This window comes from Marmota marmota, unplaced genomic scaffold, assembly GCF_001458135.2.
Source record: "Marmota marmota marmota unplaced genomic scaffold, marMar, whole genome shotgun sequence".
NCBI lineage: Eukaryota > Metazoa > Chordata > Mammalia > Rodentia > Sciuridae > Marmota > Marmota marmota.
The window spans coordinates 2,939,062-2,963,373 of NW_025999977.1; the positions used below are offsets into that span (position 1 = coordinate 2,939,062).

The 24,312-nt window shown below is 44.0% G+C and overlaps 1 protein-coding gene across 2 annotated transcripts in view; it reads left to right on the top strand.

The window, feature by feature from the left end:
- Tgfa (transforming growth factor alpha) overlaps window positions 1-24,312 on the top strand; it is a 99,894-nt gene that overhangs the window by 62,519 nt on the left and 13,063 nt on the right. Inside the window, exon 3 of one of the 2 annotated variants that reach the window (XM_015479551.2) lies at window positions 19,746-19,866. In XM_015479551.2, coding sequence (XP_015335037.2) covers window positions 19,746-19,866 — 121 coding nt within the window. The remainder of the gene's footprint in view (window positions 1-19,745; window positions 19,867-24,312) is intronic. The other variant, XM_015479552.2, reaches the window with a different exon arrangement.

The following is a 24,312-nucleotide window of genomic DNA, read 5'->3' on the forward strand; positions in this document are numbered from 1 at the left end:
ATCCCAGCCACTTGGAAGGCTGAAGCAGGAGGATTACAAGTTCAAGGCCAGCCTCAGCAATATGGTGAGGCCCTGTGTAACTCAGCAAGACTCTGTCTCTAAATAAAATATAAAAATGGGCTGGGGAATAGCTCAGTGATAAAGTGCCCCCAGGTTCCATCCCCAGTACCAAAAAGTAAAATAATAAGGCAAAAGATAGGTACAACTAATTAATCAAAGTTGAAATGAACATTCTAGTAATCATATAAACAACATTCTGCATCCAAGTCAAGAAAAAACTATTAATGTAAGAGATTCACATAGACCTCCATACAACTGGCAAAGGGAAATGAAAGATAAGATCCAGTGTTGGAAGGAATATGAAGAAACACACCCCGTACTTAGGGAAGTGTATATGCTTGCACACGTCCTGCAACGCAACCCGACAGTATGTCTGAGAAGTCTTAGAAATGAGTGTCCCTTTATCACGCTAATTCTACTCCCAGGAAGATAATCATAAATATGCATGAATAAAGATCTGTGTAGATGATGTTCAGTTTCGTACATAGTAATAACGAGATACTGGAACTTTCAACTTTCCGCCTTGAACTTATGTTGCTTTTGCAATTTCAAAATTTATTAAAAACAAGAATTAAATAAAGGCAGGGAGATATAATTGTTAAGAATGCAGGTGGAATTTTCTTGGGTGTTGGGTTGGGGTTGGGGTCTATTCACACTAAGAGTAAGGGTAACCTAAAGGTGCCCAGACAAGGATCAAAAGAGGTGAAATACTCTGCCTTTGTTCCCTGTGCCTTCCTTTCCTTCAGGGCCACTGTAGAATCCATCAGAACGTTCATTGTTTCACCATCTAGGTCTACAGAGGGCATTTTTGCTGCATCGACTGGAAAATCTAGACTTCTCCATAAGCAGGGACTCTCTCATGAGTGGGTACACACAGGAAAGATCCACTCTAGTGAGCAGCAGAGAGCAATGACTTCGTGACTTGGCAGGCTAGGAAAAACATATTTAGGACACGTCAGTTAAGATAATTACTGTGAGCTTTTGCCTTTCAAATACCGTGACCTTAACACCTGGAAGGATTGACAATCCCAAGTCTTCATTCAATTCCATAGTTGGCAATATGGTTGTGAATTGTGACTTCCTGTGGAAGGGTCCAGTGTTGCACTGATGTCGCTAATTGGCAGGTATCCAGTCTTTCTTGATTGTTCTTTTGAGGCAAAATGGAGAATGGTCATTACAGAGCCACCAAAATGGACTTGTTTCCTATATAAACCTAATATGTAAATATGACTATAGCCCATAAGGATTCCAGCAAAGATAGACTGTAGCATTCAAGGGTAAGGAAGTAAGTGCATTTTTAGCTAAAGAGCTCCCAAGATGATCAATGTGTCCATAAATAGCAATTTGAGGGAGAGAAGATAGACTCAAGACTGTAACAACAGATATAATGGAGAGGGTGGCAGGTATAGTTTGAAATTTAAGCAGTATTCAGTTCCTTTGGATTCTTAGTCCTCATTTTGTTTTTGTTTTTTGCAGGGGGTGGGGGGTAGTACCAGGGATCGAACTGGGGACACTCATCCAATGGGCCACATCCCCAGCCCTATTTTGTATTTTATTTAGTGATAGGGTCTCACGAGTTGCTTAGTGCCTCAGTTTTGCTTAAGTTGTCTTCAAACTTGAGATCCTTCTTTCTCAGCCTCCCCAGCCTCTGGGATTACAGGCATGTGTCACCATGCCCAGCCCTTGGGTTTTTAATTTTACAAAACATTAAAGTGAACTATGAGGCTATGCTTTATCAATTTGGGAAGGGTGAGCTTGATTTAAGGAAGAAGAAAGGGCAGTAATAATGCAGAACACCGGCTCACTATAAACTGTACTTGAGGCCTGAGGTAACTCTAGACTTAGGGCACAGCAGAGAGATTAAACTTGAAATTTTAATCCAGTTTCTACATCGTGGGCTTGTTAAGGAAATGTGTTTGAGAAGCTGAAGTAGATGGATGGTTCCAGTGACTTGATCCAGTGGTTCCATGATCCTATCAGCACTAGGGATTTAGTGAGAAGAAACAGCATTTTAATACATGGTGGGAAGAATAGGCCTTGTGCTGAGGACACATCAGTGGGGGTTCTTTGGTCACAGCAGTCATGTTGCCTCACTCAAACCAAAGCAATCTTGTGGGCTTTGGGGAGCCCATAGAATCAGCAGGAAAGCTGGAGAATTACATTTGGAAATGGATGGTAACCCAGAAGGTTCCATGGAGCCTCCTGGAACCTCTTCCATCCTAGAACAGGAGCCATGCTCGGCCTGCCACAGTTATACTGCATGGGACGGCAGCTGTATTATTTTTGTCTTTCTTCTCAACATTCATGTGCCAGGGAGAGAGAATATAAGGGCCACAGGGCAACTGACCATGTTGCCCATAGGGTGCAAACCTGTGGGGAAAGACATAATGCCCTGAAAGAAAATTCAGTGCTGTTAGAAAGTAGAGAAATATTTGCTGGGCAGCCCCAAATCAACAAATGCACTCAATGGAGATGTGGACTTTAACATTAAAAAATGAGTTTCAAAAACTAACATCATCACGGATCAAGTGTAAAGATAGATGCTGTATCCAAGCAATTAATTCGAACTGCATCGGGATTGCAAAGTAGTCATAAGGATAGAATGTGGTTTGACAGCAACCTTGAGATTGGTGCATTTTCTGGAAATCTCAGCATGCCACAGATTGAGCACCTGGAAAATTCCTCACGTACCTGTTGGTTTTAGTGTTACCCAGAAGGTGGGAGAGGCAGCAAGGACAACTGCTTCTTTGAAGACGGTCTCAACCTAAGAAGATCAACCAGTTGGTATCTGTATGTGCTGTATTGAAGTTTATAGATGTGGAAGAAGGCAGCACGAGAGGTCAAGAATGCAGAGCCTCCAAAAATTCAGAGAAGAACCAGATGTGATCCCATATGTAGGATTTGAAAAGGGAACATGACCTGGGGAGCTTGGGTGACTCTTGATGGCTACAAGTTGATAGCTTGAAGGTGTGTGAGAGTATAGGGGGAAGAGATATAAAGAACCCCAGTGCATCTGCAGAAGGAATTCTCTAGTCCACAGTTTAATAAGTTTTGCAGAGATGAAGAGAAGGATGTGTCCCAAGAGGTGACGAAGAGAGGTATGGAATGGCACTTTGTTGAGGGAATGCTTGTGCCTCGTAGGTAACAGGTGTTCCTCTGGGTGCTGGCAGGTGTCCATGAGGATGTCAGGGAGCTGAGGACAGAAGGAACTGAGGCCTGTCCATGCACCCCTTTGGCCACACAAACAAAGGGCTTTCTAAAGCAGTAGTTGGGAACTGATAGGTAAAAATGGAAAGAAGTTGCTGGGCATGGTGGTACCCACCTGTAATCCCAGTGGCTTGGGAGGCTGAGGCAGGAGGATCACAAGTTCAAAGCCAGCCACAGCAAAAGCAAGGCACAGAGCAACTCAGTGAGAACCTGTCTCTAAATAACATTCAAAATAGGGCTAGGGATGTGGCTCAGCAGCTGAGTGCCCCTGAGTTCAATCCCTGGTACCCCTCACCCCAAATTTAAAGAAGTCCAAAAAGACCAGGAAAAGAATACTAGTAATTATAACTTGGCTTTCATATTTTCTGTCAAGATAAAGATAACTAAATAATTATTGCTCATCTATTTCTTATTTATTATATTTAACGACCACCTAATGCCATAAGTGAATATGCTGGACAGGTGCAGATGAAGCTCACCTCAGTGCCTGAGAAAACTTGCAGCAACAATGGAGCCGTCCTTGCTGGTGATTCGTAAAAAAGAGTGGCAAGTGTAAAAATGGCCCTGAGAGTAGAAAAAGACAAATATGTTTCTGATTTTAAATATGTAAAAATGCCTCAAGATTCTTTAGAGAGGATAGAACTTGATACTCCCAGGGAAATTCTAGACCAAAGTATTTTAGCAGATAGAAAGGGAAAACCTGAGTCTGTGAATGAAACCTCCCAGAGAGCCAGTGGGACTAAGTTGCTTCCTTTTTTAGTGTAGGACTGGTGAGAGAAATGCTATCAGGAGTGTGCTGTCAAGATAATGCAATGTGGTCTCTGCAAGAAGCTTGACAAAATAAAATTATCTAGTTGAACAAAGTGGAGAAGTAGGAGTTAAAAGAATTCACAGTTGGGGAGGTGCCAGGTGGGGTAGAACAGCATCGGTGAACTTACATGAGTGGATCCCTGGACACACCCCACATGGGATCACCTATGAGTTTTGGGGAAAAGCAGGAAATTTTTAACCAGAGCATTCTCAGAAAACATTCACTGATGTATTCTTTTGACCAGAAAGGTGGCCTCCAAGGTGTGCCAGTGGGATCTATCCTCCTTTCCTGCTGAGAATTCTATGAACAAATCAAAGGAAGACATGTAAGGCACATTTATCCCACTCAGAGGTGACACAATGCCCAGAACAATAGCTTGTGTTGAATCCTGTGATAGAACAAAGGCGCGAGAGAGGATTGAGCTAGATTAATGGATCAAAGCCAGTCAACTAGGTTAAATTGAACAGTGACACATTTAATAGTATTTAGGTTAAGAATAATGATTTAATTAGGAAGGATATAAGTCCAAGTTTGATAGCTGTGTAAGTAAAGAAAAAGCTAGAGGCTTTAATTGATCACAAGTTCATGTAATCCAACAGCATTCTAGAACTGCTGGCAAAGCTGATAGAGATTTAAATTGACATTAGTGTAGAAATCAGGCTGTGGGAAATTATCTTCCTACTGAACTCTGTTCCTACATCCCAGAGATTTATAACAAGAGCTCCAGGGTCAAGGGGCCCATTTCTAGATTTCCTCTCCAACTCTTCTAGCTGTAAGCCTTTGGGCAAGGCCCTAACCCTCTCTAAACTTGTATTACTCATCTGTAAAATGGGTAGAATAATAGAATATATGTCACAAAGCTTCTATAAGAGTCAAGTTCAACTGTAGGTTTAAAACTCAGCCCAGAGGCCAACACCCCAGGCATTTGGTAAATGTCTTTGTTGTTGTTGCTGTTGTTGTCATGGTTACTCTGTGCTGAATTATTTTAAGAAGGGCACTTAAGAAAAAAAATCACTTTGTCCTGAGATAAAAAATTTACAGACCTTCTCATTTAAGGCACATATATAGGAACTCAGTGTATTATCTATTGGCAGAAGTTCTGTAGAGCTTCTCATACCAATGTTTAGAAACAGTTTCATATTCCACTGATCATTGTATTAGTGACCAAGGGTACATTGGGGCAGTGAATGTGGAATGTTCTAGTCTTTATTTTCTTTCTAATTGGTGTCTTCAGGACTTCTCCAGATAATTAACTCAGTTAATTATCTATTGCAATATAACAAAGTACCCTCAAATTTTGCAGCTTAAATCAAACATTATCTGACACAGGCTCTAAGAAGAATCAGAAGTAGCTTAAATAGGAGGTTCTGGCTTGGGGTCTCTCACTGAGGTCCCTGTCAAGGTGTTAAGGGGGGGCTGCACCATCCTCTAAGGCCTGACTGAGGCTGGAGGATGGTTCTCACATAGTTACAAGGATGCTCCATTGAGTGTCCCAATGAGCCAGCAACTGGCCATCCCCTGAGTAAGTGATGCAGTGCCTTTTCTGACCTCATCTCTGAAGTCACAAGCCTTCCATATTCTATCAGTCACACAGACTACTTTGAGACAGGTGGAAGTGGCCTTGGCAAGGCTCTGGGTGCCAGGTGGGGATTACTGGGTGCTGTCTTGGAGGCTGGGTCTCACAGGAAGTTTAGGACCACAGACTCAGACTTGGGGGATGACTGCTATTTGGAAGAAAGAGACTTGTTCTGTGTGACTTCCAAGGGCAGAATTCAAGCTAATAGGAAGAGGCTTCAGGAAGACAGGTGTCAACATGGTCCAGAGAAGGATCTCCTAAAAATAAACTGGCCCAAGTCGAAAGGGCTCCATTGGAGGTTGTCAGCCCCAGAGGCCTAAAAGAGTTCCTCTAGGGCATTATAAGCAGGGCTCTATGCTGATTGGGAAGTTCGAGGTGAGCACCTCCATCTCGGGTATAGAATTTTCATTTCTGGGTTAGGACAAGAAGACTCTTCAGGGCTTCATTTCTTCTACTTTGAATGGAAAAAAAATATTTTTATCAGAATATGAGGTCTTTTGTTTCATAACCAGTATGACTTGGAGAAACTATTAAGAGATAAAATGACCCTGGTGTTTCTGGGATCCCCTAACATTTCTCCTTTTAAGAACAAATTTCCAAGGTGGTTGGTTTACACTTAGTCTGGGGGGGTGGGTTGGGGAGGAAGTCTGTTAAGTCAGGAATTTCCAACATTTTTATGAGGCAGAGGCCTTGTCACGGAAGGGAAGGGGTGTGTTGGCTCTGAGCTTTTCTCCCTAGGAATCCTGGCAGACCATGAAGAAGGGGTGAGGTTTCAGCTCTGGGAGATCCTGGCCCACAAGGCTCAGGCAGCCATCATGGAAACCAGACCCCTCTTGGAGTCCGTGAGAGTATGTGCTGACACTGGATTCCCATCAGGAGAACTGAGTGTGCTCTGTAAACTCTGTCAGTGGTCACTGGGGCTGATATGGCACTGTTACATTGGTCACCTTGTGTGCAACTAACATAGAAAATATCTATATCTTACTACAATGATTAAAAAAAAGAAAATGAAGACTAGAACATTCCACATTAACTGCCCCAGTGTGCCCTTGGTCACTTAATACAATGATCAGTGGAATATGAAACTATTTCTAAACTTATTGGTATGGGAAGCTCTACAGAATTTCTGCCAGTAAATGTGCAAGTTGGAATCACCTTACCCTGTTCCAACAACCATTCTTGGGGAGACAAGGAGCTTGTCATAAGCAGAATCATACCAACAGCTCCATACCTCAGAAGGCCAAGGTATGGGGTGTGGCTGGACCATCTGTGTCCTATCAACACCTCAGGAAAGGACACCAGGAACAATGAGTGCAGAACCCAGTCTGCTGTCATTCCTTGCATGGTATGGATGCCTGGAAAACACAAGGAAGAAAAGACAAAATACCTTCTGACCCAAAGATAAAATTCTTTGCTCTACCTATTATCTCTGGCTTTCACCAATGAGATTTCTTAGATATTTAAAGGCACTACAATTAAACTTGCTGTTTTCTATTTTACCTGGCCCAATATTGAATAAAGTCTTACATGGAGCCCACCTTAACTTCACATGGCACTGGACAAAGTAGATCTTTCTCAATACAGATGATGATGATGAAAGAAATTGCCACATGAAAAGATGTATTATGTGAGAAGAATGTTCCTGAGGAATCCCAATGAGTGTCTGTCTGTCCATAGTCCTGAGAAGCAAAAGAGATTGGATCATCTCTAAGTGGTGTCTTCAAGACTCAAGCTGACATGGTGTCTGTGAAATAAGAAACAGCTGCAAGGAATTGATAAAATACAATGAGTTTTTAATCTACTGTGGAGCCTCAGATTGGATAGTACAGTAAATCAAATGAGTGAAATTTAAAAAAAAAAAAGTAAGCTGGGAAATTTCTCCAGAAGTCAGAAGGTAACTCAAAAGACAAAAATAATGAGAACAAAAAAAGAAGGTTGGAAAACAGAAGTAGGGGATCCAGAAGAAGAAAACATTACAGAAAACTTAAACTGAAATACATTCGTCCTTAAGATTGAAAGCATTAACCTCAACGTGATTTAACTAGTTTTTATTACAAAGAAAGTCTTAACAAGCAGCAAAGTGAAAAGAAAAGCAGATTTACCTGGAGTCAATCTAGCTTCAGGTGTCTCATCAACTACAAGGCCAAAAGTCAACGGTGGGAGAAATTGTCATATGCAAAGCCATGAGTGTGGATGAGAAAGATGTTTTCAGACAAATAATGTTTCATTATGTAGCCACACCCATCTCATGCCCTTCCTGGGAAAGATGTTCAAAGATCCTCTTCAGTTCGGTAACATTTATCTCGGGATAAAAATCTCCTGAACGGGAAGATGTGGTACAGAAATATTAGTGACAATGTGCCCAACTGACGATGTGTCAATGTAGTTATACTAGCACAGGAGTTGAAAATAATTATTAAAATAGAAGCTAGGGTTTTAGAAAACATAATAGGGATATAAAATCATATTATAGTAATAAAAAAACATAATTGGGGACAAGCAGAGGGATAAAGCAAAACTATGCTAAATATCTAATTGAACATCAGATTTCACTCTTGATATCGAGAGAATAATTTTTTAAAGTTCAAAGATAAGCATCAGTAGATTAAAAAGAAGATATATTCTTAACCAGTGCAAGGGGAAAGTAGCCAAGAAATATGATCCCTTATGCAAAGAACAAAAAGAAAATAAACTACCAGGAAAAAAAATTAAACATTTGTAAAATGTTCTGTAGAAGCAGTGGTTGTTTCTCAGTGACGAGATCACAAGTGATTCTCTTAACTTAGAATTTTTGTGTTTTCTAAAATTTCGACAATGAATGTGTGTTACTTTTTAGATAACATTATAAAACCCTTTATAGAAAGGGTTCCCAAAAGAAACAACGGATAGTGGGTTAAAAGGGTATGATTTATCCTACATCAGAAATTCGGTAACAACCCTAAGTGCTGTTCAGGCTTAGTCTGGCCTTAGAAGAGCCCTCCCTGCTTTATCAAAGCCCTGAATGTTGTTGACTTCCTGCTCATGTCTGCTGTGCAGGTATGCTGGCCCTGCAGGCTTTTTGCCAGGTGATATTCCCTATGGCTCCTTCCTCCTCTATGCCTTTGGAAGAGTTCTCTCTGTTTAGCTGGTGCCTAGGGAGGGAGAAAGGGAGATGCACGGGAGATTTTTATGGACCAATCCTAAAAATGGAGCCATCACTTTTGCTCAAATCCATTGGCCATAACCTGATCACATGATCACATCTAACCACACTGGGAGGCTGGAAAATGTTGTAGTCTGTGTGCTCAGGGGGAAGAAGAACCAGGTTTAGCAGAACTCATGAGGTGTCTGGCCCAAAACAGCAATTTCTGGGTTGAGCTGTTTTGATTAAAAAATGTCATTAAACATAGTGGTTGGACATGGACTGGATCAAATAGCCTGCCTTCTTTCTGGCGTTTGTTATTTCTAGTGGGAGTATGTAAGGTTTCTACCTCTAGAAATCAAGCCTGAGGTTAGCTCTCATCTTTCATCTGAACATCTTCTGTCTTCTCCAAGTAATTACAGTCTGCCCACCGCATCTGTGGGTTCTGCGTCCTCAGATTCAACCTACTTCAGGTTGAAGATAATTGAAAAAATTGCAGCTGTTCTTTACTGAACATGTTCAGAATTTTTTCTTCTCATTGTTCCCTAAATGATATAGTATAACAACTATTTATACTGTATTTATATTGGATTAGGTATTGTAAGTAGAGGTGATCTAAAGTATGTGGTGCTAAGGATATGCATAGGTTATACACTAATATTCTTAACAATTTTATGTAAGGGACTTGGGCATCCTAGTGGGGCTCCTGAGGAAAATCAAGAGATGACTGTTTTAAGACATGACTCCTCCTTATTCCCTTTTAATGATAGAACATGACTTTTCTTGTGTAGACTCAAATCCAGACTTCTAAAATTTAGTGTACTAAAACACTACAATTCTATAAGTCAAATATTAAAAATAAAAATCATTTAAACTTCAATGGTATTTGTATTCATGTTGAGTTTGAATTTTAAATGTTATGTTTTCAAACTCAAATTCTTTTTGTGAAGCTTAGGAAGTTAGAAAAAAATACTTACCCACAATCCTGAAGTATCTTTTTTTTTTTTTTTTTTTTACTTTTTAAAAAAATTTTTTTTGTAGTTGTAGATGGACAGAATGCCTTTGTTTATTTTTGTGTGGTGCTAAGGATTGAACCCAGTGCCTCACACATGCTAGGCAAGCACTCTGCCACTGAGCTATAGCCCCAGCCCACTAAAGTATCTTCTTGTTAGAAGGGCCTTTTATCTACAGGCAACCAGAAATCATCTATATGAAACTCAAGTGAAACAAGAACAGGCCACGTTTTTGTCAGAGGACAAAGTCTGACTCAACTACATTTTAAGTTTGCTGAATTTTTCCCTAAATTTACCTCTGTACATCTCAGTCTCCTCCTTAGAATGAGGGAAATCCTCCATCCACCAAGATAGCATCCACACACTGCAAATTGAAAACGTGTCTGTCAAAAGTTCTGAGGACATGAAATGTTCTAGAAAAACAGTTATCCTGTAGTGTTTACAGTGCTCAGTGAGGAGGGTTTGAAGGGATTATGGTTCAAAGACTCAAGAGGAAGCATTTTTTTTTCCTTAGGGTAGATTGAGGGTTTCCTGCCAACCGTGTTTCCTAACAATTTTGATATTTATAAAGAGAACAGAGACACATAGACAGCAGAGGCAGATAGCCCTGGGCTCCAACAGGGCCGTTCCTCCAACAAAGCCAAGACAGAATCCCACATCCAGCAGGACTCGTTCTAGTTCCCAGAGCTCTTCATGTTCTGATTCAGAGCCAGCTGATGAGAGCCAAACTTCGGTAAATCCACATTGACTTTGTGAATGAAACTTGGAAGTGAAATATTTTCACAATGCTGGTTGACACCCAAGAGGATGTAATTAGAATAAGGGACTTTCTGGTTTGAAGACATGAAAATGGTCTGTCTCTTTGATATCAAAGGATTAAAATATTAAAAGAAGGGGGAGGTTTAGCTTTAGTCTTCAAAGCAAAACCGTGACCTGCAATTTTCTTTTTTCTTTTTTCTTTTGCTTTTTTCTTTTTGACTTAAAATGACTAAGGCCAAGGTAGAGATAGAAGCAGCAACCTAGGAGCTAGAGAACAGGATCACATGGAATAGGAAGAGCTCAGTGGAGAGGGAGCAATCTGTCCAATGCACGCCCCTCTGTTTCAATTTCACTTTAATCCATAATCTAGAATGCAGGTTTACAGGCAACCTGAGGAATCTCGCCCACCCCACCTGTCCACTCTCCAGGCCCTTGGGAGATGGTGTTCTTGGCAGGAGTTGGTGTATAGGTAAGAGGCCAAGTTGATACATGCATCTCTAGATGGATCCATACAGACTAGTTTCAGTCCGTATGTCATATGATTGCACTGAGGTTTTATTTTAGACTCCTAAAGCCGCTCTGCTAATTAAGGCCATTTTCCTTGGGACTCTCAGCCCTTTTAATTCTAAAATACCCCTGAGGATTTCCTGGTAATCCTTGATTTGTTTATTCTCCAAATCAAAGAGTTGTCTGGACCGTGGAAGCACATTAAGGATTTTTTTACCCCTTTATTCGCACATGTACACACTGTGTTAGAGCAAGAGCTTTAGAGAAGCCAGCCATGAGTTCCAATTCCAGCTCTGCCATTTATTAACAAAGTGGCACTGAACACACTCCACCTCCCTGTGCTTCACTTTCTTTATCCACGGGACTGGGATTGTAATGACCTCCTCATGGGATTAAGCAGTATTCTCTCTTTAAATGCTAAGCACATGCCTGCAATTAGCAGACATCTATTAATAGTAGCTACTATTAATAATAATATCATCATCATCTGACCTCAGAAGATCCACATTAGATTAACACTTTTTAGACAGTGTTTAGGGGGAATAAGATCCTGGCAAAATATTTCTATGCTCATGTTTTCTGATTTTCTGTTGGAATAAAAAAAACTGCCTTGGCCTTCAACATAGGCATAAGCAGGATGAACCCAACTGGAGACCAGTCGTACTGGTGAATTTCCATGTGTCTGTTTTCCCAACACACACACACACACACACACACACACACACACACACAAGTGCTATGTTATTAATAACCAATGTCTTTACAGGAAAGTAGAAAATAGGCTGTCTGCTTCTCCACTAATATCTTTCTTTGAATCTGGTTCCATCACATTCCTTGGTTTTTGCCCCAAGTGGGAAATGATGAGAGGGAATTAAATTGACTCAGATGTTTCCTCAGGTTTCCCCCTTAGCATCTTGTCTAAATCTGCAAAAGCAATTCAGGAGTCTGTATTAGCTCTTCATTGAGCCAGAAGCCCCTGGTCTCTTGGTCAGAAGTACCATACAGCCCTGAGGTGCAGGCTGTGATGGAGCATGCTTAGAGAAAAAGACATGGCAGTGTCTCATGAACCAGCATCATTTATGGATACATAGAAATCTCTTTTGTATCTGTTTATATTGTCCAGCTACCACTGCTGGTGGGATTAGTAAGTTCCATATGTACAGTTCCCCATTCCTCCCCCAAAAAAAGCAGTACTTCCTTATGTTGCTCTTATAAATGTCCCTGATTACTAGAAGCTGCTTAAAAAGTGTCCCCTTCCTAACAGCGTGATTTGTGTATGTCAATGTACCTTCTTAGCGTTTGTCTTTCCAGATGTCAATAACCTAATTTTCTATAGATCTTCATTTTCATGAAATTGGAGAAAACTGATAAGATTCCAATTCTAGTACTTTCTTGCCAAGTGCCATTGGCAAGGATATGTAAACTTTAGTTTCCCCATCTAAAAAAATGGAGTCTAATAATGTGTAACCTATAGGGTAGTCTTGAGATTTGTCCCTATCCTTAAGTGAGAGGTGGGCAGGGTATCAAGCCAGTTTAGGATCACGGAAAGTTCCAAATCAAATAGGGTCAAAATTAGCTGGTATTGGAAAAGGTTGCTGAAGAATTAGTAAATCTTGGGGTCTGGGGTTGTGGTTCAATTGTACAGTGCCTGCCTAGCACATATGAGGCACTAGGCTTTATCCTCAGCACCATATGAAAAAAATAAACAAATAAAAAAAAGGTATGTGTCCATAACTAAAAATGTGTTTGTTTGTTGGTGGTGCTGGGGATTGAACCCAGGGCCTTATACATGGGAGGCAAGCCCTCTACCAACTGAGCTATATCCCCATCCCCTATAACTAAAAATATATTTTTTAAATGAATTAGTAAATCTATGTTTAGGTATTTTGTTACAGGGAGAAAAACTTTTTTTTTTTTTTTTTTTAAGTACAGGAGTTCTCTCAGTAAATTGAGAATCTCAGGGTTAGGGGCTGACAGGGACAGAAATGGCTCTCCTCCCCCACCCAACTCACCAAGTGGAATGACAAGAGGCACTGCAGTAGTAGGTGTCAGTTAATTTTAAGTATAAAATGAATTTTCTCTTTTCATTGCTAAACTAATATGAATGCCCCTTCTCTCTCATATGATGGGGCCATGAAGCTAACTAATGTCATCACTGTTTTATAGGTTCCTGGTTTTAATAGTGAATGAGCTGCGTGATTATATTTATCTCATCTCCACCACCATGCCTGAGTCCCAGAACAACAAAATTGAGTCTCCCGTGTCAGTGAATAGCCCTTGAGGATGAATTTCCTACCCGAGCCACAGATGGTCACTTTTCTGTACTCTGCTGACTTCCGCTGCTCATGTGAAACCCACCCTATGGTGGTTGGACAGGAGTTGCTCTTAGTGATTATCTTTCTGGAAGGGGTGTTCCCCTCTCTGGTCAAAGTCAGTGACATTGCCACATTGCAGACAGACAATGCCTTCCTCTTTAGTACCATTTATAAAATTCTAAGGATGGTTCTCACCAACCCCAAATGCCAAGGAATGTCAGGACCCCTGTTCACCAATGCTCACTTCTGTTTGCCTCTCTATGACCTGGTGCAGCATTTCTGCCACCAGGTTTGAGCCTCTGTCCCAGCCTCTCCTTCATGTCACGCACTGCCCCCAGAGTTTAGGATCATAAACTGGGGCGGCTGCGGCCTTGAAGTGCTCCTTGCCTTCCCAGAACGGAGCCCACCCCTGCAGGTAGCTCAAGCCTGGACTTAGGGTAAAACATGGGCCTGAGTACTGCAAGTACACAAGGGCGCATCAGATTAGGGCCCTCCCTCACTTTGATGGTGCTGCTTGGCAGCTGCCATACTCACTGCATGGATCTCCTGCCTTTTCTCCCAGACATTCAAGAGGCATTTGTTGGTTTTGCTGTTGCAGTGTCTGAAAATATTTGGTCTCAGGTCACAAACCTTGGCTCACGTTCCCACTGAAAAGCCAGACATCATTATGAAATGGTCAGAGAGTTAACTGTGATATTTGAGGAAGTAATGAAATAGCCGAGAATGATGTAAGCTTTGCAACAGGCAAATGCATTCCTGGGTTTTGACATCTGGGGAAGAGTGAAGAGCCCCTGCCTCAGTCAGCTCCCACCGATCAGCAGAAAGTCCAATTAGGGCTGGTTGGGGTGGGGGGTGGGGGCAGGGACTGCACTCCGTGGTGTGGCTGCTGCTCCCCTGGGAGCAGGGCTGTCGGAAAGCGTTGTCCAGACGGTGTCTCCCTGGCTCTTCTGAACTGGAGAAACCCCTCTTGTGAATTGAATCTGGGATTTCCTTGCCCCTTGATTGTTCTTCCAGACCCTCTTCCTGTGAGTGGGGCTGGGTTCCAGGCCCTATTAGTGGGTCTGTGGTCTTTGGGCAAAACTTTCACAGCTCCCCAGAGAACAGTGGTGTCTGCAAGATGTGCATTTGGTTCCCGTGCTGGAGAGGCCTCTCGTAAATTTCATGACATCAGGAACTGAGCAACTCTGAAACCCCAGCTGCTGGGAGTGAGCGGATGGAGGGCTGTTCCAAAAACCAGAACATTTGCTTTTCCTATCAGCAGCGTGCTAGTGCTAATCAGACACGGTGCCTGGAGGAGATGGCCTAGGGTTCTGGGGGTGGGGCTGCCGTGCCCCACCCTCCACTTGCACTTGAAGGGGAGCCCTTCTTTGGACATTCCCTGGTGGCCTTTTCTACCTGATGGTATTATCATTTTCTGTCCTTAGGCCATTCCTTCCATTACTTGATATTTTCTTTTCAGAAAGAGGAGAAAGGAAAAAGGAGGGAAAGAGAAGTGGAGAGAGGAGAAAGCAACTTAGACACTGAGAAACTGACTCCTTCTAGGGAAGATGTTGGAATATGAGGGTTCCCTTGTAAGGCTCGTTTTTTATAAAATAACGTACCTTGCAATGAGGATATGATGGCCAAAGTTACTGAGCAACTCCCTCTAGTGGGCTGCCTGCCCAGCCTCAGAGCCTGGCACCTGGCATACAGTGAGTGCTCAATAAGTGGCAGCCCACATCTGCCCTCCCCCACCTTCCCCAAAGATGCTTTTCTTCTGGACGTCAATAGGAATAGCCCTGTGTTAATAGCCGATTGTGGTGCTGGGTGTGGTATCTAAAATAAACATCTTTACAAGCCTCCAGTTAAGATCAACAATTTCTCCCCCTTGCTCACCGCATGCCTCACACTTTGCACAGGTACATTAGTCCATTTTCTGTTGCTTTAACAAAATTGCTGAGGCCAGGTGCTTTATAAAGAAAAGAGGTTTACTTAGCTCGCTGATCTGGCCGTTTGAGAGCTTGGTGCTGATATCTGCTCAGCTCTGGTGAGGGCTTTCTGGCTACATGACAATATGGCTACATGGCATCATGGTGGAAACACATGGGAGAGGGGAAGATTGCATGGCAGGACAGGAAGCCAGAGAGATTCAGAGGCCAAGAGTGCCCCTTTTATTGCAATCACTCCCGTGGGAAATAACCAGAGTCCCACCAGAACTACATGAATCCCTTCCCAATGGCCCAATCACCTTCCCCCAGGCTTCACCCCTTAATAGTTCCACGACCTCCCAACACTGCCACACCAAGGCCCAAGACTCCTGCACATGCACCTTTGAGACCCACACGCAAGCCATATCCAGACCATAGCAAAGGGCTGGAGAAAAATGCGTTTAGCTCACAAGCTTGCACAGCAACCAAGAGCCCCAGTGCACCCCTCTTGTCTACGGTTGGCTCACCTTTGGTACTGGAGGTCCAAGAAGTTCCCAGAGAAGGGACCTCGGTTCAGGACCAGTGGGGTAAAAGAATTTCAGCACACAAGTCAGAGACAGAGGTTTATTTAGGGAAGCAGAGGCACATTCAAGGGAGAATGCAAGCCATCTCCACAGGGAGGGACAGCAACCCCCCGATGTGGGCTGTTATATATAGAGGGACGTTTGCTAGGGGCCAGATAGGGATAGAGCCACATAATTTTACTCCAGTTTTCCCTGCACTTATACATTGCACTCATGTCACAGCAGCAGGGGTCAAGGACACAGGCCAGGTTGCTCAGGAGGTGCAATGGTTTGTGGGCACTTCTCTTTTGAGATCCAATCTATCTTTCCTTTTCTGTATCCCCAAATTACTCTTGCCCCCCTGAGGGTGCTGAGAGAGAGCAGAGTGGCCCGCTCCTCCCCATCCACTTATTTCTCATCCCCTATTTGGAAACCTGTGACAAGTTCCAATGATATCCAGATGCAACAAAGTAGAAACCCTAAGCTCCTGTATGTGTTCATATGCAGTGTGGACTTAATACGGTTCTTGCTCAACAGTGGATTAAAAGTGGGCTTTTAATTAATTATATATGCATATTTTCAGAACATTTCAAAAATATTACATCTGTTATTAAAAAAAATAGGAAAAATATTTTTCATGACTGTGATGATTAACTAGCCTTGAGCTCCCCTTGTCCTCTCTGCCCTTGGTTTTGAGGCAGACGGGTGGAGTCACGGAGGACTGGGAGCACCAGGCTTCTTTTTTTCATGCTGGTCTCTGAATGCACAGAGCAAGATCACCAGATGTCACTAATTTTGCATGGAGTTTCTTCTTAGCTTGGACTCCTTGGGCTTCTTAGTGAACCAAGTAAAGAGACACTGGGTATATCAGCACATGTTTCCCTGTGTGCTTTATGGTTAATGTAGTCCACCGTAGCACGTGACATTCCCTTTGAAAACACCTACAGAGAAAGAGAAGTTGTTCACTGACCACAGAATTGGGGAGTTCAGGACTGGTATGTTTCCATCTAATGAACCATGTGCATCCTTGCTTAGGCTGCCAGGAAGCAAAGAGCTATATTTGTCACTCAGTTATAGCACGGGCACAGGACTTTCTGATGTGAGCTTTGTAGACTAATCTGATGCCTGACAACTTTCCTTTTTGCTCCTCCTATCCTTATTTCCCTTTTGCTTTGATTGCTCCTCCCTCCCTTTCTTCTTCTTTCCCACACACCTTCTTCTCAGTTGTGTCCCATATACGTGGTACCTGTTTTTAGTCTTTTTGTTGGTGTTGGGGATTGAACTCATGCTTAACCCCTGAGCCACATCCCCAGCCCTTTTTGAGATGGTCTCGGTAAGTTGTGAGGCTGGCCTCAAACTTGGAATCTTCCTGCCTCCGCGATTCCAGGTGTGTCCTGCAGTACCTGTTTTATAAAACCTCCCAGGACATTTATAATAGGCAAAGTACCCATCAGTAGAGGATAAAGGCCACCTTGGCAGAACCCGCTCCTCATCAGGCAGTTTTGGAGAGCAGTGTTCCCAAAAGTCAGAACCAGGAATTTCTTTTAGTGTATCTTCATTAAGTTGACACTCTACCATGAAGCAGCTCAGCAGATGTAAGGCATTAGTATCATATAGGAGTTTGAAAAGCCAGAAGATATCCAGCTCCAAAAAGGATCCCTTGGGGGACTCCTGTCACTTTTCTGAGAGCGTGTTTGTCTCAAACATTTGTGTGCATCAGAACCTCCTGCAGGACAAACAATCCTGACTTCTTAAAAAATATCATAGGGAAATCTGTCACCCAGATTCCTGGGTCCCACCTCAAAGATTCAGTAGGTCAGGGCGGACTCACAACCTTGACTTTCTAACATGCTGTCAGGATGTGAATGAAGCCTTGGCCAATCCACAAACTATGCTTGGAAGAGCTGGGCTCAAAGTGCTAACAAGGGACTTCCTCTAGCCACTAGGTGGTGGTTGAATGTTTGAATGGCCTTTTGTGGAGCTTATCAAAAGCCTTTTCAATATCTTAATTAAATTAGGTCCTCTGGTCTCTAGGTCCTTTCTCTCTGTGTCTGCACAGAGAAGCTAGTGATGCAGACTAGTAACCTTTCCTGCCTTGATTCAGCATCCCCAGAGTCCACTGTTGGGAGTGACTGGCGCTGTTCCTCAGCCTCTAGGCTGCTGGCTGACTGCAGTCAGCTGAGGCCATTGGACCACAGAAGCCCTAGAGTGCCACTCCCCAGAATCCTGCAGCCAGGGGCCCGGCCCTGACATCTCCACTTGGTTTTGAGCTTCTCTACTTGTGCTCACAACCATGACTAGGGCTGAGGGAACATTTGAACTGTTAGCTCCATGTCTCCACATTTATGGTGGGAAAGAGGGCGATATGCTGTATGGGTCTTACCCCATGCAGAGATTCATTAGTATCCTAGGACTGTGAGTGAGGATAATAAGACAGACAGCTCAGTGGCCTAGATCAGCCAGTTCATTGGGTATAGGACCTACTAAGCATTACCTGGCTAGGCCTCAGAGCCACCCATGAGGTAGGTGGCCCCCCATCTTTAGATGCAGAAGCCAGCTAGGAGAGGCTAAGCATGCCATTCCAGGGGGCAGAGGCACAATTAAACCCAGGCCCCTCTAGTTCCAAAGTGCACGCTTAGCCACTACACGCTTGCCTTCCGTGTCAAGGATTCCGTCGTGTTTTCAGCCTGTGATTTTTTCCCCCCAGTGGAATTATAGGATTTTTAAAATGTGGTACTTCTAGAGGTAATTCATAAATAGAGGACAATGGGCGTTTAACATTTGGTTTGGGCCTTAAACCTCACAATGTGAAATATTCTGCCCTTTTGCACAGAGCAAGAATTCCAAAAGTCATGTTTTGGGCGGAATAAATAAGTAGGAAAGTTTCCCCAAACAGAATGGAAACCTACCTGCCAAGGTGAGGGAGCTGCCAGCAGTGCCACTTGGACAGAATGAGGCCAGTGATGGAGTAAAAAAATAAATAAATAAACCAACCAAAGCAAAGCCTCAGGTGCTGGTCATCAGCCTGTCCGTGTGATATGCCTGACAGGCGTCCTGACCTGGCTAGTCATATCCCTGCCTGAAAGGTGTGGTGCCCAGACTGTGGGGAAGACCTGATCCTGCCCCCTCCTGGCTTCCCAATGGGACTGGGCTGCTCTCATGTGAATTCCTTTGCTTTAGACACATAGCTTCCCCTCTCCTGGCCTCAGCACCAAGAGAAGCCCTGCTGCCAGCTTAGTGTATTCTTCCCAGACTCCTCTGGGTTTAAATTTCATTTGTGTTCTTCAGACCATACAGACCCTATTGGAAGCACACTAACTTCACTTACAATATATCATGAACATCTTTTTGCATCATTAACTATTCTGTCTCTAGCAGGCATAGGTTCCTTTGTGCCCTTCTGGTATTTTGCTTTGAAAAAAATTTTTTTTATAAAAGCTATCATTTATTTACATATTGAGACCCTTTTTGAGAGGGTCTTGCCAAGTTGCTGAGGCTGGCCTCAAACTTGCATCGTTCCTGTCTCAGCCTCCCACGTTGTTAGGATTACAGACATGTATCACCACACCCAGTAGAAGCTATATTTTCTTTAAAAATTGATCAGTCACATTATAAAAGTGAAATAAGTAGCTCTTGGGTTGAAACGATGGAATTGTTCTGATGTCTTTGAATCATACCAAATCTTTTGGAGAGATTGCTGAAAATCCAGAAGGCACCTAATGGAGGCACTGTGGTCCTGCACTAGGTACTAGTTATAGAGTGTGGGGGCAAAAAGTGACTTTTGGAGGGGGTTCCCCAAGGCGGGGACAGGAAGTCCCAGCTATAAGGGTCTTCGCCTTCCTTGACTGGTGGGGTGCAAGCGCCATCTGTGCCCAGATCTGAGCCCAGTGTGTCTTCTCTCCCCAGCAGATCCGCCTGTGGCCGCAGCAGTGGTGTCACATTTTAATGAATGCCCAGATTCCCACACTCAGTTCTGCTTTCATGGAACCTGCAGGTTTTTGGTGCAGGAGGATAAGCCAGCATGTGTGTAAGTATCCCTAGCCCCCGGGGGTGATCCTGCACTCGATTAAAAGAGCATTTGCCTCTGCAAGGCTTGCCAGAAACTCCTGAGAACCCTGAAGTTGGGCTCAGGTTCAGAGCCTCAGGCCACTTGCTTCAGAACCGGGTGGCCAAAAACCCAGGTTTCAGACCACCTGAGGCAGAACCCCTGTGGAGGTTAGAGCCTGGGCTGCATTTTGAACAAACATCTCAAGTGACTTTTGGATTCATCAAAGTTGAGAAAATTCCTGAATTAATCAACTCTTCCTGGAGGGTGAGGCCCTGGGATGGGTACCTTTGAGTGGCCAGAGGTGTCGAGGACTCTGCACTCTATTTCATTAGCTGGACTGAAGAGAGGCTAAACTGGAAGTGCAGGCAAAGGATTAATGTACATAAAGATGCATCATGGCTTCCACACCTGGCCAACCTCCCCACAGTACTGCTGAGCCCCATCCTGACTTCCTGCATCAGAATCTCCAGGGGTGGAACCCAGGAATCACATTAGTAAAGAGCAACCTTTGATTTCTGTGGTCAGCCAGGTGGGGTAAGAAGGGGACTTGAGGAAAGCTTCCTTGGGCAAGTGGAGGCTGCTCCAGGCCTGGAGTGTCAAGGGGGTGGCACCTGCTGTTACAGGTCAGAAGCTACAACAGGATGAGATGGGAGGAGACGAGGTTGGAGGCCAGAGCCTTTTGGAAGTGAGCCTTTGGCCTCCAGGCAGTAGGAGCCATGTAAGTTTTGAAGAGAGACGTTTTAAGACTGTCTGTAGTTAACTACAATTAGGTGAACCTATACTTAACCTTGGCACTGTTGACATTCGGAGCCAGATAATTTGTTGTTTGGAGCTGAACTGTGCCTTGAAGGACATTTGCCAGCTTCTACCCACTAGCTGGCCAGAGCACTACCCACCTTCGTGTTGCTACAGACATTGCCAAATGTCCCTGGGGGGCTAATAAGCAGTTCGATGTGAAATTAACATATTCATTGGTCAAAAATGGCCCAGGGCCAGCAATTTCATACAGTCCAACCTAATAGTACAAAATAATGCAAAAATTTAATTAAAAACCAGCCAGGCACCATTTCAAGCACAATCCATTGTTATCTCATGAAGACTCCACAAGGTGGGTTCAGAGAGATTGTGCCCAGTCCCATAGCAGAGCTTAGATTCGATGGCTCTTAAAACCCAGTCCTTTGGCAGGGTACTTTAGGGCATTAGTTGCAACTAGCCTGGGAAGGACCTGGCCAGGAGAGCCTGCTACAGGCTGATGTGGTGGGAGGGTTTTCAGTCCACAGTCCAGTCTGGGTTCAACATCTCTGAGCCTCACCTAGAGAGGACACACAAGCTGGCAACCTTTCTGCTAGGAATGTTTTTAGCTCTAAGAATCTGCCCCAGATGAGAGCCCTCCCCACCTAGTAAAGTGGAGCACAATGCGGTTGATAGTGGAGCACAATGCGGTTGATAGTAGGCACTGTCATTACTCATGATTATCATTCTTATTAAAATGCACATTAGGGGTTTGTTTTTATTAGTAGTCAGGTCACTGGAAAAACACTGGCACTGAAGGGAGTTTGACCACAGCTCTGGAAGCCTGTCTGTAACAGCCAGAAGCCTCCCTTCCAGAGCCCAGAATGGGCCTCCGTGTGCCCTGGCCAAGTTGGGAGGATCCTCTTTGGAGACAAAAGACAAGTCTCTACCAAGCTCAGGTCTGCTTCCCCGGCACTAGATCAGAAGCTAGTGCAGACTTCCGGTGGCCACCAAGCAAGCCAATCAGTAACTATCTGTGGCTGAAGTTTTTTTTGTTTTGAGGGGGGAGGTGTGCTGCTCTCCCTTGTCTGGATCCCAAGTCCAGCTTTTGGCTCAATAAAGGTGACTGTCCATCCCATTCTGATAAGTATGTCTACTAAGAATAAACTCTCAGTAAAAGCTGTAGCTTAGGTCAGGGATGGTACCTAGCACTCCACATTGAGCCTCTCATAGATTCTCACCATGTCCTTCTCCACTAAAAATTATTGTAGACGTGGGGAAACTGAAGCTCAGAAAAGGTAAGAAACTTGCCCAGAGTTGGTAGAGGTGGGATTCACCCTAATTATTCCAGCTCCTGCCCACAGGGCACTCTGCCTCAGCTCGAAAAATCCACATCAAATCACTAAGCATTTTTGTTTCCAAGGAACGTGTTGACTTCTCCCCTTGTAGATAAAGCTGCTTCCAGAGAAGGTCAGGTTCATTCCCAAGCTCTTCTGACCAGACTTTTAACAAGTCCTTCCTAAGAACATGAGACAGCCAAGGCACCTGGCAACTGGGCAGAGCTGGCCCTCTGGGGAGGCATGGCTACACCAACCCTTCCCACCTCTTGACCTCAGTTTCCGCTCTGGACTTTGGCATCCTGGGGGCAGTATTCAGTCCACAAGGACTATGTGGCAGTAGAAGATGCTCCACTTCCTTTTTTGCTGGCTTTATTGGATTGGCAGTGTTTTAGAAGTTAGGTTCTGCATTTCCCTGCAGATACCCAATTTCTCTTGAAGAAAGGCAGCCCTGGGCTGGGACTCAGACATACCCCCACCTCTCTGAGGGATACTCCAACACCAAAGCACAGTGTCGGTCTCCATCTTCTGCTTCCCCTAGCCCACTGCACTCCCCTCAGTCACCCACTTGAGCCCAGGGCTGGGAGTGTTCAGCCCTTAGACAGGATCTGAAATCAGGCCCTTCTGGCTCTGACCTAGCAGGGTGGTGGCAGGAGCAGGGGGATGTATGGTCCCACCTGCACAGCATGCTCAGGGTGCCCAGCCACACCCTTAGCAGGAGGCAAAGGGAGCCCCGTGCCAGAGCTGTCTCGTAAGCTCTGGAGGACAGGACCACACCTTATACCTTTTTATATTTACAGTCCTCAGAAGAATGTTCTAACTACTTAATTCCCACTAGACCAGAAACTGTGTCCATGCAGAGAAAGCCAGAACATTCTGTCTCTGCTTCTAAGAACCGCCCCAGCTTTCGGGAGCTGACACACACAACATTCTGGTCAATAAAACTGACATACCTTGAGGTATGGCCCCATCTGTCACAGCATTATAAAGAACCCACAGTGAGCCAAGAAGATGGTTTCAAAATATACATTTTTAGACTTCGTCTTCTAATAAGAAGTCCTTAAGTTTCCAGAAAAACCTAAAAATAACATCTTGTACTGTAAGATGAGAGAATGAAAAAAAAATAGTCAAAAGTGGCCAAAGGTAGTGAAAAAATCATCCTCAAACATTTATGCTTCACCTGAGCCCCGGGCTGTTCGTCTGCACATTTATGGCTCCCTTTGCCCATCTGCTTGCTGAAGTTCTTCTGTCCTAGTAGAGATTTAGCAGAAAATGTGCAGAGACAGTGAAGCTACAGACATGGGTGGTTAGGCACCACTTTTCCCTGAGGCGGATTCCTCAAACTGTTGGGCTGCTGCCTGTGAAAGCCTTCAAATAAAAGAAAACAGTCAGTGGAAGCCATCTCGGTGATAAGTTTTAAGGGTTCTAGTGTTGGCAACCAGAGGCAGCTAGCTCAGTTTCTCACCTGTACCAAATGCTCCAGCCCCCAGACTCCCTGACAACTTTCCCACAGCGAGTGTGAAAACAAACTACTGCTAGCCAAGGAAAACATTCCACAGCACATTCCAGTGCAATAGGAATAGTCGAACTTCCAGAGATATTGGTGGCCATTGATGCACCAGCATGCTGCCCATGACTAATGGCCCACCTCCCCGGAGATAGTGACCATGTGCCTACTGGTACATGAGCTGCTTGATGTAGGTCTATTATCTTCTCACCTAGCCAAGGGGCAGGGGTTAAGCAGTAGGGTGTCCCTCTCATCCACAGATCTGGAGAAATTGCTTATCCCCATTCTCTCCCCATCTCCACCTGTACCAGGTAGGGTCACGCTAGGCACCCTAATGAAGTCAAAGGAATGGATTTGGAGGTCAGACACTCCCAAGTTAAAATCCAGCTGAGTTCTCAGACAAGGGACTTAGCCCTATTAAGCCTGAATTTGTTTATTTATAAAATGGGGTTGCTAATACTTCATGGGTTCATAATGAGGACTCAGTGACAGTAATTATCAAAAGTAAATGCTGTCCAAGACAAGAGCCACTAGACATGTGGGGCTATTTAAATTAATTGACTTAATTAGAATTTAGTTTCTCTGTCACACTAGCCAGTGGCTACTGCATTAGACTCACCAGATAAAGACAATTCTGTCATCATTATAAAAGCTCTAGAGGACAGCATAAGGGACCAAGCAAGCCTGCTTCCTAGAAAACAGTTGAACTCTTATGCTGTGCTATCAGCCGCCCTAGGCACTATCACCACATCTCAGGGATATTGTAAGTTCCTGCTCAAAGGAGTAGAAAACATGTAGGCATCCCACACGACCCTTGGATCAGAGCTGCAAAGGCAGATCCAGCATCCT